The sequence below is a fragment of the Dioscorea cayenensis genome, chromosome 15 (genome assembly GCF_009730915.1).
Source record: "Dioscorea cayenensis subsp. rotundata cultivar TDr96_F1 chromosome 15, TDr96_F1_v2_PseudoChromosome.rev07_lg8_w22 25.fasta, whole genome shotgun sequence".
Classification (NCBI taxonomy): Eukaryota; Viridiplantae; Streptophyta; class Magnoliopsida; order Dioscoreales; family Dioscoreaceae; genus Dioscorea; species Dioscorea cayenensis.
In genome coordinates, this window is record NC_052485.1 from 6,166,053 (window position 1) to 6,179,293 (window position 13,241).

Here is a 13,241-nt window from a genome sequence, read left to right on the forward strand (position 1 = left end):
AGCTTTACAGCAAGGATGCTGACAAGCTTTACAAAAAGGCAAACGGTGAACAATAGTGTCCAATCAGCTTCTCAGACTAGATATGCTCTAGTCCAATCCGCATACAAAACTTAATGACCCGGTACACATAGCTGACTCTACTACAAGGTCAACCAAGCATAGCTAACAAGACAGGCCTGGCATTCTTCTGAGTAGAATCACCATCATCTTCAACATCCTCCCCATACTCAGAAGAAGGTTGTGACTCCCAGAGCATGTTGGAAGAACTCAAACTTGTGGTTCGGTAGGGCCTTAGTGAACACATCTGCTACTTGCTCGTTAGTGTGGCAGTAAACAACATTAATTTCACCATTGCTCACCAAGTCCCTGATAAAATGAAATCTAGTGTCAATATGCCTCGATCGACCATGCATGGATGGGTTTCGTGTGATAGAGATAGCTGATTTGTTATCACACTGAATGATAGTTGGTCTTGAAAGCTCAACTCCAAAATCAGTTAACAAACGCCGGAGCCAAACAGCCTCACATGCAGCAGAGGTAGCAGAAATGTACACAGCTTCTGTGCTTGATAAAGCTGTGATCAATTGTTTTTTGGAGCACCAAGCTACAGCAACAGAGCCAAGTGAAAAACACCATCCCGTCGTGCTTCTTCGATCGTCCGGTGAGCCAACCCAATCGCTGTCAGTAAAGCCTTGAAGGCACAGTTCATCAGAATGAGAATACATTAGGCCATGGCTCATAGTTCCGGACAGATAATGCAGAATTCTCTTCACAGCTCCCATGTGATGGGAGGTTGGGGATTGCATGAAGCGAGACACTATCCCAACAGCATACACCAAGGCTGGTCTAGTGTGGGTAAGATATAAGAGACTGCCAACCAACCTTCTATAGCGAGTGGGATCAGTATTCTCTGATCCATCATCCTGAGAGAGCTTTTCATTGCTGTTCACAGGAGTTGATATTGCTCTACATTTTAGCATTCCAGATCTTTTGAGCAGGTCTTCACAATATTTCTGCTGAGAGACAAACAAGGTTCCATTAGATTGTTTTACCTCCAAACGAAGGAAGTATTTGATCGGTCCCATATTAGACATCTCAAAGGTCTTCAACATTTCTTCCTTGAAGTCAGATAACATGTCTTGAGACGAGCCCATATAGATGATGTCATCTACATAGATGCAAAGGAGCAAATTATCTGAATTTCTTCTTACTTTCTTGTAGACAGTGGGTTCATTGTTGCTTCGAACAAACCCCATTTGTTGAAATTGTTGATCTATACGACTGTACCAAGCTCTGGGAGCTTGGCATAGACCATAGAGGGCCTTTCGAAGCTTGTATACATATTGTTCCTTCCCATTGACTATAAACCCTTCTGGTTGCCTTACATAAACTTCTTTAGTTAATTCTCCGTTTAGAAACGCTGTCTTGACATCTAACTGGAAAATATACCAGTTTCTTTGTGCACCGATAGCGAAGAATACACTGATGGTCTCCATCCGAGCCACCGGTGAGTAAACTTCAGAAAAATCAATACTCTCTTGTTGTGCAAACCCTTTGGCAATAATCCTAGCCTTCTTCCTGAGAACTGACCCATCTGGATTGAATTTTGTCTCGTAAATCCATTTGAGACCAATGGCATTCTTCCCTTCTGGTAATTGAGTGAGTTCCCAGGTTTGGTTTTTATGAACAACCTCCATCTCTTCTTTCATGGCTACCAGCCACTCTTCATGTTTTGATGCTTCTTCAAATCGGCCGGTTGGATCTGCAGCAGTTGAGGCAAAAGAGCAATTATAAATGTCTGTGAGTTCTCTATACCTCACTGGAGTCGAAGACGAAGGTGGGGATGGAAATACTCTCTGGCTAGCATTGACCGGAGAATGATATAAGTCATGTGAATCTTTTGTCCGTTCATCAGGAGAAATGGACCGTTGAGAAAGAATGGGTTCATTTATAACTGAAAAGCCATCTAACTCAGCAGGGGGCGCAAAGTTCTGCACATCCCAGTCAGCATCTTTCGTCAAATCCCATTTCATTTTTTCAAAAAAGGTGATCTCCCTACTTACGTGGACCTTTCTCGTCACAGGATCAAGGCATCTATACGCCTTCGAATCTTCGCAATAGCTAATGAAAACTCGTTTAGTTGACTTGGCATCCATCTTCTTCCTTTGCTGCTGATCAACTAGGACAAAACAGGCACACCCAAAAACTCTGAGATGTTCAACACTGGGTTTTCGGCCAGTCAACGCCTCGTACGAGGTCATCATCTTCAAAGCGCTCGTCGGCGACCAATTGAGAACATGAACCGCAGTGGCCATAGCATCTGCCCAGAGCTCTGTGGGTAAGCTCATCTCTTTTAGCATTGTCCTGGCCATCTCCGTCACTATTTTGTTTCTCCGTTCGGCGATGCCATTCTGCTGCGGCGTCCGTGGTGCGGTGAGCTGATGTTTGATGCCCTTAGCTTCACAGAAGATCTTGAAGGCCTTGGAGGTGAACTCTCCCCCTCGATCTGACCGGAAGGCCTTCACATGTAATGAGTACTGCTTCTCAACAGGAACTTTGAAAGTCTTGAATTGATATAGAGCTTCATGTTTGTTCTGAATGAGATAAACCCAACTATATCTTGAATAATCATCTCGTTAGAAGAAAAAAATACAAGTTACCTCCAAGAGATGGGGTTTGCATTGGGCCAACCAAATCTCCATGAATAAGTTCTAATGGAGATGAAGCTCTGAGTGCTTGACCTTTAGGAAACGCCAAGTGAGTTTGTTTCCCCATGGTGCAAGCTTCGCGAGGGTTGTATTTGAGTAATAATAGGAAGACCATTGACGAGACTATGCTCAGATAATTGCTTCAAACTTCGCAGGTTAAGGTGGCCATATCTTTTATGCCAGATCTTTGATGATGTAAGGCAACCTGAAGGGTTTATAGTCAATGGGAAGGAACAATATGTATACAAGCTTCGAAAGGCCCTCTATGGTCTACCCCAAGCTCCTAGAGCTTGGTACAGTCGTATAGATCAACAATTTCAACAAATGGGGTTTGATCAAAGCAACAATGAACCCACTGTCTACAAGAAAGTAAGAAGAAATTCAGATAATTTGCTCCTTTGCATCTATGTAGATGACATCATCTATATGGGCTCGTCTCAAGACATGTTATCTGACTTCAAGGAAGAAATGTTGAAGACCTTTGAGATGTCTAATATGGGACCGATCAAATACTTCCTTCGTTTGGAGGTAAAACAATCTAATGGAACCTTGTTTGTCTCTCAGCAGAAATATTGTGAAGACCTGCTCAAAAGATCTGGAATGCTAAAATGTAGAGCAATATCAACTCCTGTGAACAGCAATGAAAAGCTCTCTCAGGATGATGGATCAGAGAATACTGATCCCACTCGCTATAGAAGGTTGGTTGGCAGTCTCTTATATCTTACCCACACTAGACCAGCCTTGGTGTATGCTGTTGGGATAGTGTCTCGCTTCATGCAATCCCCAACCTCCCATCACATGGGAGCTGTGAAGAGAATTCTGCATTATCTGTCCGGAACTATGAGCCATGGCCTAATGTATTCTCATTCTGATGAACTGTGCCTTCAAGGCTTTACTGACAGCGATTGGGTTGGCTCACCGGACGATCGAAGAAGCACGACGGGATGGTGTTTTTCACTTGGCTCTGTTGCTGTAGCTTGGTGCTCCAAAAAACAATTGATCACAGCTTTATCAAGCACAGAAGCTGTGTACATTTCTGCTACCTCTGCTGCATGTGAGGCTGTTTGGCTCCGGCGTTTGTTAACTGATTTTGGAGTTGAGCTTTCAAGACCAACTATCATTCAGTGTGATAACAAATCAGCTATCTCTATCACACGAAACCCATCCATGCATGGTCGATCGAGGCATATTGACACTAGATTTCATTTTATCAGGGACTTGGTGAGCAATGGTGAAATTAATGTTGTTTACTGCCACACTAACGAGCAAGTAGCAGATGTGTTCACTAAGGCCCTACCGAACCACAAGTTTGAGTTCTTCCAACATGCTCTGGGAGTCACAACCTTCTTCTGAGTATGGGGAGGATGTTGAAGATGATGGTGATTCTACTCAGAAGAATGCCAGGCCTGTCTTGTTAGCTATGCTTGGTTGACCTTGTAGTAGAGTCAGCTATGTGTACCGGGTCATTAAGTTTTGTATGCGGATTGGACTAGAGCATATCTAGTCTGAGAAGCTGATTGGACACTGTTGTTCATCGTTTGCCTTTTTGTAAAGCTTGTCAGCATCCTTGTTGTAAAGCTAGCTATGTTTCTCTTTATATTCAGTTGTTCTAAGTTAATCAGTAAGGTAGTATCAACATTGAGGTAGTTGACTCCACTTGAGTGTTGTTCCTTTCTTCATTTGTGTTGTTGTGTGTAATGCAGGATTGTTAGAAGAGATCTTGTGTTCATCCACCTTGTATTATCAGTTTTGAGAAGTTGAACCTCAAATTAAACCTCTTGCATAATAGTAAAATTACTTACCACTTGCCTATCAATGATTCATCCATAAAAATTGTCACAAACAGTTTCATTGTCATATTATATTTTTTTTAATAATATAGATAATTTTAGAAGGGTTCATCCTTTATTATTATTATTTATAGAAGAGAATTGGTATTTTATTTTATATTTCACATTTTAGGTTGTATATAAAATAAAATTTGAGCTTTTAATAATAAAAATTAAAAATTATGTTTGTATTGCTAAATAGATATATAATTCCATCGGACATAAGTTTACTATTATAGCATGTGACTCATTTAATTAAAAGCAATAATTTAAAAACCGGACTGGGCAGGCAGGTTAAACCAATTCAACTGAGAACCGGCTGATAAACCGGTCCGATTAGTCATATAAAACACTAAAAAACTGGACCGAACCGCTAATGTATTAATTTAAATTATTTAATTGGTTTGTTTATTTTATAATTAAAAACTTAAATAAAGTTAATAAATTCATTAACTCATTCCAAATTAGTAGTAGAGTGTATACTTGTATTTTATTTTATTTCTCATTTGTTGTTGTTGTTGTTGTTGTTACTTGTATACTTATATTTTATTTAATTCTTTATTTTTCAATATTTGTTGTATACTTATATCCTTGTATATTTGTATTTTGAAAATTTTAATTTTATGTAAAGTTGAGACTTTTATAAAGGTAATTTAACTTTGCAATATGTAATTTTGTATTTTTTTTATTATTTTTTCTTATTTTTTTACTTATTTTTTCTATTTTTTAAGTTTTAAATATTTATTTATTTGAAAAATTAAATCCGATTGAACCGGCTAGTTCAACTGATTCAACCGATTGGACCAAAACCAATTACCTAACCGGGTCAACAACCGGTCTGGTTATTAAAACATTGATTAAAAAAATAAATATTAATAATATTTTCAAGTGTGGGATTCCATCCTTATTGTTCGTTATATTCTGATTTTAGTAGAGATTTACTCGGATGTTGTCTGCGTGTCTATTGCCGATGTAAAGATTCTTACGTTATCTTTGATCTTCTGATTACTCTTTTGATCTTCAAGCGGCGGGAGAAGTTTTTACGTTATCTTTTGTTTTGCTGTGATAAGATATGTCCATTTTTAATGGATATTTTATATATTTTTTTAACGTATGTGATTTATCTAATTCTTTTTAATAAAAAATTGACATATACGTAAAAGGCAATCCTAAAATTGATTTTGATTCCTCTTTGCACGGATTCCATTGTCCATTAATTGTTAAGGTGTAACTAATTTAGGTCTGAAATCTCTATTTAATATTTCTCTTGAAAAAGAGTTGTGTAGGTGGGTCGAGCTTGAAGACTTCGGTTAGATTAATTTCATCCAGTAAAACTAATGACAATGTTTAGTATAGAAAAGCACACCTTAATTAGGAGGTCAAACGATTTATTCTAAGAAAGATAAAGGACATACATAAGTATGTGAACTTTTTGTCTATTATCCAATAAAAGATTATTTTTGCTAGGTTTGGATTTAAATGAATCTGGGTCCAACCTAGCTTTAGCAATTGGCCTAGGCTAGCCCAGTTGTAACAAAATTAATTACTAACTTTTAAATTTTTTATTAAAAAAATCAATACTATTAATAAAATTTGTATTTTAAAGAGGTTATTGATTTTTTATGTTTTTTAAACTAAAAATCATTTGCTACGACTTTTTTTTTTAATCATTTATTTGTATAACTATGATGACATATATAGAAACTCTAGAGGGGTTTTGAGATTTTAAATATATAGGTATGTATATATAAATACATATAAGATAGTATATATGTTGATTGCAATTTTGTGAAAATCATTTATTTACAAGGTAAACTGGGTGAGAAATTTTTGTGGGTGTGGGTGTGTGTGTGTGTGTGTGTGTGTGTGTGTGAATTTAACAAGTTGTCTATGGTTTGAGAAATTTGAAGGTGTTTTTAAAGCATTTAAAACAACTCCACTGGGGCAAAGCATGCTTGCTTTTGATATTATATATATATATATATATATATATATATATAATTCATAAACTATCATTAATTCAAATATCTATATGTATAGCTCAAAAAAAAAAATTTCTTGTATAAATCTAACATGCATAAATTCATATAAAATATCTAATGTTTAGAAACATACATGTATACATATATATATATATATATATATATATACTAAAAATATTCACCTCTTTCAGACTTTTTTCAAGGCTACATATGTAAAAATTTAAAATAAAAAAAATCCTAATATTCATATGTGCATTGAAGGTCAGCAACATATTAACCAATAACTCATCACATCAACAATTTTTTTTAAAAAAAAATATCATTAAACCTAAATAAAATTATATAAAATATTAAATGTTTAGAGACATATAAAACCAAAGTGATAAAAAAAATTTCATATATGGAGAATTTTATAAGGGTAAATATGTAATTCTAGATTTTGTAAAGGCTACACATGTAAAAAGCTATCAGTAGTAATAAAAAAAAAAAATCTAGTATTCTTAATCATACCATGAAGTTTAGCCGCATATTCAACAAATAACTTATCACATCAATAATTTTTTTCCCAACCTCAAATATAAAATATCATCTTCTTTATCAAAACCATGAATGCTTGCAAAAAGGAAAAAGAAAAAGTTGTGATGAAGAGTAGTAGTTGAAGATGGTGATGGTTTCACCAATTTGCTTGTCATTCTCACACACACTGTTGAAACAATTGCTGCTCTCTTTCTCCCTGCTTTCTATCAATAATTTCTCAAAACAAGTGGCCATAATTCTTGAAAAGATAGCTAGCAACAAATAAAAAAGCACCAAAGTCTTCATTTTATTATCCAAATTATTCACTATTTATTCCAAATTACTTAAAACTCATCTCCCATTTCATACAATACATCCTCAATTAATTTACAGTATATATATATATATATATATATATATGAATTCTAGATATTAAACAGATGATCCTTGATCAAGCACCATTTCTTGATTGCAACATTCATGGCAGAAAAATACTTTCTCTCCTCTAAAACAAAAAGAAAACAAGAACCAAATGAGTTTCAAAGTGTCAAGATGAAATCCAGAATTAATTAAGCAGAAAAAAAGAAGGAAACAAACCTGTAAATCAAAGAGTGATCTTTGTCCAGGCAAAGGCTCTTCTTGCAAGCAAAACAAGAGGGCAAAAAAGAGTTATGACCAAAGTTCTCAAAAACATAGTCATCAAAGATGTGAATGGTTTTGGGGTTTGGTCCATGAGAAATGACACAAGTGTAATCTTCTGAGAGCTGATCAATGTCTTTAGCTGACAAAGATCTGAGAAAAAGCTGGTTTGAAGATTTATTATTGTTATTGCCACAAGGAGAGAACAAGGATAGGTTTGAGTTTTTGGTTTTGATCCCAAACTCTAATATTGGTGACAAGTGGGATTCTTCAGTAAGAGAGTTGGTTGGTGATGGGATTTGAATCTTGAGTTTTGAGGCAAAGAAAACAAGCCCAGTGTCACCTTTGAGAGCAGCATCAGCAATGCCAAGTCCAACTGGTTTTTCTGCAAAGAAGAGCTTGGATTCTGCTGTAATGCTGCAGTTGGTTTCATTTTCAACTGATCTTGATCTCTTCTTGAACATGCTTTTTCTCTTTTTGTTGGTGAAAAATGAAAATGAAGAAGGAAGATTGGAAGGAGTTGGAAAATATTGGGGTTAGGAGAAGTTTTAGTTTTGAATGGAATTCATTGAAGAAGAAGAAGAAGAAGAAGAAGAAGAAGAAGAAGAAGAAAGAGGAGAAAGAAAAGGGCAACAATAATAATAAAAAGAAAAATTGAAAAGGAAAAAAAGATGAGACCTTTATCACTTCTTTTGGAGTAGAGTGCCCTGCTTTGAGCTTGCGGGGCATTGGGGGTTATTTAAAGAGGTTGGCGTTGGGTTCATAGTTAACTCGGTTTGGGTTTTGTTTTGGTTTTGGTTTTTTAATTTTTTAATTTTTATTTTTATTTTTTTTATCATTGGGTTGGTTTTAGACCGAGTTGGCTCAATAAGGAAAAGATATATTACTAATAAAATAATTTATAAAATTACTAGAAAGTGATTAATTATTTACCAATGATTTTTTGGTCTATTAGCACCAGATTCTATATATAGCATATTCGTATTCAGCTAAGGAGGCAGGCTAGCTCATAGAATGTCATGGTATATATGTGATGAAGTAATAACACTCTATATCTGTGTATGTTTTTGACACTAAATTTATGAACGTTATATAAAAAAATAAATAATGATTTTTTTATATATTTATTTATTTTATATTTATATTTTTATAAAAAATTAATTATAAATTTTATTTTCTTGCTTTATTTTTCAAAATGAATGAGAAGAAAAGGGTAATCATAACTTAATGTTTTATACAAAGTTTTTAGATAGTTTTTGGTTTAAAGGGTTATAAATAAATAAGGATGATATATAGAAGTTTATGAGTAAATATAAATTTTACAATGATATATATATATATATATATATATAATTTATGATTACATGAGAAAAAAATATAAGTAAATATTATTTTTAAGTTTTTTTTTTATAAATATACAAAATCTAAGTGTCAAAGAATTGCGTAAACTTCTTATTTATACCGTGCTCTCTCGGCTTGCTACAACGGGGCATCAAATTTATGACTTCACTTATGCGCAAGGGATTCAAGTGCAAAAAGGCCAAAATACAGTTCACTATTTATAAATTTTGCCATGATAAGAAAAAAACATAAATAAATTTAAAATAAATCTCTTGATGTGAGAATGTAAAATGTAATTAAATTATATATACACACTTATGCATAATGCATAAGTTCTATATATATATATAATTTGTTATAATGGTCTAAATAAATTTAAATGGATTATGCATGTTAAGCACAATCAAATTATATGTTATATTTTATATAATATTACTATATTTAACAATTACAGTAATAGAATATTCTACTTAAATATATATACCCCAACGCTATTAAAAATATTTTACAAAATTAAGGTTAAAAAGTTCATTTAAATTAATTGTATCAAAACCATTGGACCGGGCAAGGGTTCAAGTTGTGAATATGAACCGGTCCGGTTCATAGATCGACCGAACCATGTTCACCGAGAAAACCGAGCCAGCCATGAGGTTGGTCACGGACTCACGGACGTTGTTGCATGGCCGTACGTCTCCATCAACGTCACAACGTGGGGCCCGCACTACTTCTCTAACTCCCAGTTGTGGGCCCCCACCTATTAATGTAATTTAAATTATCTTTTTTTTTTTTTCATTTTTTGAGTAAGTATTATCATTTTATATTCATAAACTTTCATCATTGAAACAATTTTGAGTATTTTAAATTTAAACTTATAAAAATACTTTTATTTAGCTTAAATGTGAAATTAATATATATATATATATATATATATGGCAACACGTTTTTTACAAACGGGAATAAAAAAAAAGAAATACATAAAAAAAAAGTGAAACTAAAATATATAATTTACAACCATTAAATTCAAATGCAATGATCTAAATATGGATTTCTGTAAAATTTAATCTATGGACATTCGTAAAAAGACCAGCCAACTACATTGCAAATTAAATCGATATATAGTTATAAGATAAAAACTGTTAGTTTTTAAAATAATAAAATATAATAATTCTATCACTTTTCATTTCTTTATATTAGTTTAAACAGGATATTTTTAAAAGCATACACATGGAAATTCTAAAACCTATGTATATTAATATTTATTTTATCAATACTTGTTCTTATTCATTATTTTTTAATAAATATTTTCTTTTTTTTTATGCAAAAAGAAAAGCTGGTAGGACAATTTACCCTCAATTTAGTAATAAGATTTTAGTTATACATATATATTATAAAATAATACCTTTAATCTAAGATTTTCAAAAATGAAATAAGCTTTTGACCTGCCTTTTTCATATGCAAATAATTCCTAAAAAATTTAATGAATTAATTGCTTGATATTTATATATCTTTTTATTAATAAATAAACTGTTAATATATATACTAAATAGAAATATATAACCACAATCAAGTTATGACTATATATACTTCGAATAAATAAAAATAGCATACTTTATTGTCTTGTTTAAAGCTTTTTAGTAGAATTATTGATAAACCACCAATGCTTTAAATAGAAATAAACCAACATTAAAAATAAATAATTGGTATTAAAATATAGTTGAAAATAAAATGAGAAAACACATAATAATTAATTGGGTGCGCATGCTCCATTTGACAAAAGAGAAAAATAAAATAAAAAATAATTTTATTATAATACTTCCTCGGTTTTATCATCATGTATAATTAGTCCAAATTTTTGCAAATGATTTTGTTGATAATGACAGCCAAAAGAGTTATACTAATTCCATCACTGACTTCAATTTTAATCATTTCTTCTTCAATTTATAATTTTTTTTATTAGTTGAAAGTTTCACAAACAATTGTTAAGTTTAATTTGATGTAAAGCACTATGGCTATAAGAAATTAAAATAAAAAAAAATGAACTTGTAATTAATTGATCTAAGTTGTCATCAATAAAATTTTGACTCGTTCAACTTGGATGACTTGTAATGCATGTACACTTTTTTTGTTTGAAACCATCCAAAATGTTCAATTTATTTGACTTTAGGAGATGAATATATATAGATAGATAGATAGATACAAACACACTCTCTCTCTAGTCATTCATTTATTTAAGAGTTGATCAAGTCCTTCACTAACTCCATTTATTTCTTTATTTCTTTATTTCTTGCTTGAAAAGGACTCCCATCTTGTATTTTTCTTTCCCATATCCCAACCACTAGTTTAGAGTTTCACCGCATAAAATAAATAAACAATATATATATATATATATATAGGTTTGACGAATTAAATCCATTTAATAAATAACCCATATTTATTTATGATAAAATTAAATTTAATGATAAATCTATCGAAATTTTAAAATTATTTATTTTCATCCGTACGTTTATCATTTTTTTTTTTGGTATTTTGATGTTGTATGTATTGATCCTTTAACTTATATAATTATATCATAATATAATACTAGCACATCTTTTTCTTTTGGAAAAAAATGAATAAATTATAAAATATAATAAAAGAAGAGCATAAGTACAAATATATAAAACATATGTCAACCCCTCAAATTGAGTAAATAGTAGGTTAATAAAATAATTAAGAATAAGATCGAATAGCAAGAAGGAAAGAACACCTAATACATCAAGCTCAATTCTCTAGATCCATGGTTGCATTCATAGGTTGGTCCATGTCCAAAAAAAAAAAAATTCAAGTTTGACGGTGGATCCAGGGCCTCTAGTTTATTTCTTTTTGAACCTAAGGGTCTAAGACTACAGTTAACCAAATCAGAAACATAAAATCAATCTTAATGAAAATTTACAAACAAAGGTTGAAAGAATTATTAAATATGCAGTTATTCTTCTTCAAGCAAATGTTTCCAAAATTGCAAACAGTTCTCTTGTAACATTTATTAAGTCCATATATTTTACAGTTAATATAATACAAAATCTATTATATTCTATTTAAACAAACAATCATTAAGGTCTAAGCAGGGTAATTGAGTTAGTGAAAGCCGCTGATGAGAGATAAACAAAGGTTTGATCACATATATATATATATATATATCATACACATAAACTCTGTTCTTTTTGTTCACTTATATCTTTTGTTGGTCCCAAACAATCATGGGGAGCAAGCATGTAACCCTAAGGCCCCTAACCCTAACCCTAACCTTAACCCTAAGTTGGGTTAAATGACTCCTATACCAAGGCATTCAATGATCAACCAACACAATGTGAGAGTAGTTAATGCCATGACCTAAGATCAATTCTCAAGTCAAAAAAGAACTCACTAACCCTAACCCTAACCCTAAAAGGAAGACATGAAACCCTAGTTAGAGAGAAAGAGATCTTAAAAGGTTTTGGAATTGGACAAGAGAGTTTGGAACATGGAAGCAAGGACCACAACTTCTCTTTTATGTGTGTTCACTTCTTTTGTAAGTGGGGTTGGTCCCTCAACCTCAAGGGGGCATAAGGATAATGAGATATGAAGGTTTATTTATATTTTTATTTGTTTAATATTTTGGCTAATCATTCACAAGCGGGATCCACATATCGGTGGATAAATTGATGCGAACACATCAACTCATATGATAGGTTTGGTTTGAGTGATTTTGGTGGGTTTGATTGGTGGTGCCCATAAATTAATAATGTGATTTTGGATAAGAGGCTTATAATGGAAAAGGAAACATCTGTATATTTATTTTTATTTCATATTATTGTTTCATTGGTTTTGTGTAGAAAAACCACTTGTTTTTTGTATGGAATTGGACATGAGTATATTTGAGATATTTATACATGAATGGCTATATATATATATATATATATATATATATATATATATATATATATGTATGTATACACCGAAGAATCAAATTGAATATGTACTTAGTTGAAATTAATATAAAGCTAATTTTATTTTATTTGATTCAATTATCATCATTTTAGTGTTTAAGAAGTTTTATTATTTACTTATATCAAGTTATGTTGTATCAAATTTTTTATTAATTTTCTTCAATATTGTCAATTACAGTAGATGATATTATGATTAAATTTTCAAGAAATATTTATATATATGAAATATTTTTTGTTGTATTAAGGACATTGAAAATGGAT

At 32.1% G+C, this 13,241-nt stretch overlaps 1 protein-coding gene across 1 annotated transcript; it reads right to left on the bottom strand.

Annotated features, from left to right (window-relative positions):
- Positions 1-7,316: 7,316 nt before the first annotated feature.
- On the bottom strand, positions 7,317-8,315 carry LOC120277529 (FCS-Like Zinc finger 8-like). Its single transcript, XM_039284389.1, has 2 exons — positions 7,633-8,315; positions 7,317-7,540 (listed from the first exon to the last, which is right to left on the bottom strand). The coding sequence occupies exons 1-2, from the start codon at positions 8,136-8,138 to the stop codon at positions 7,468-7,470; spliced, it is 579 nt and encodes a 192-aa protein (XP_039140323.1). The 5' UTR covers positions 8,139-8,315; the 3' UTR covers positions 7,317-7,467.
- Between the last annotated feature and the right edge of the window lie 4,926 nt (positions 8,316-13,241).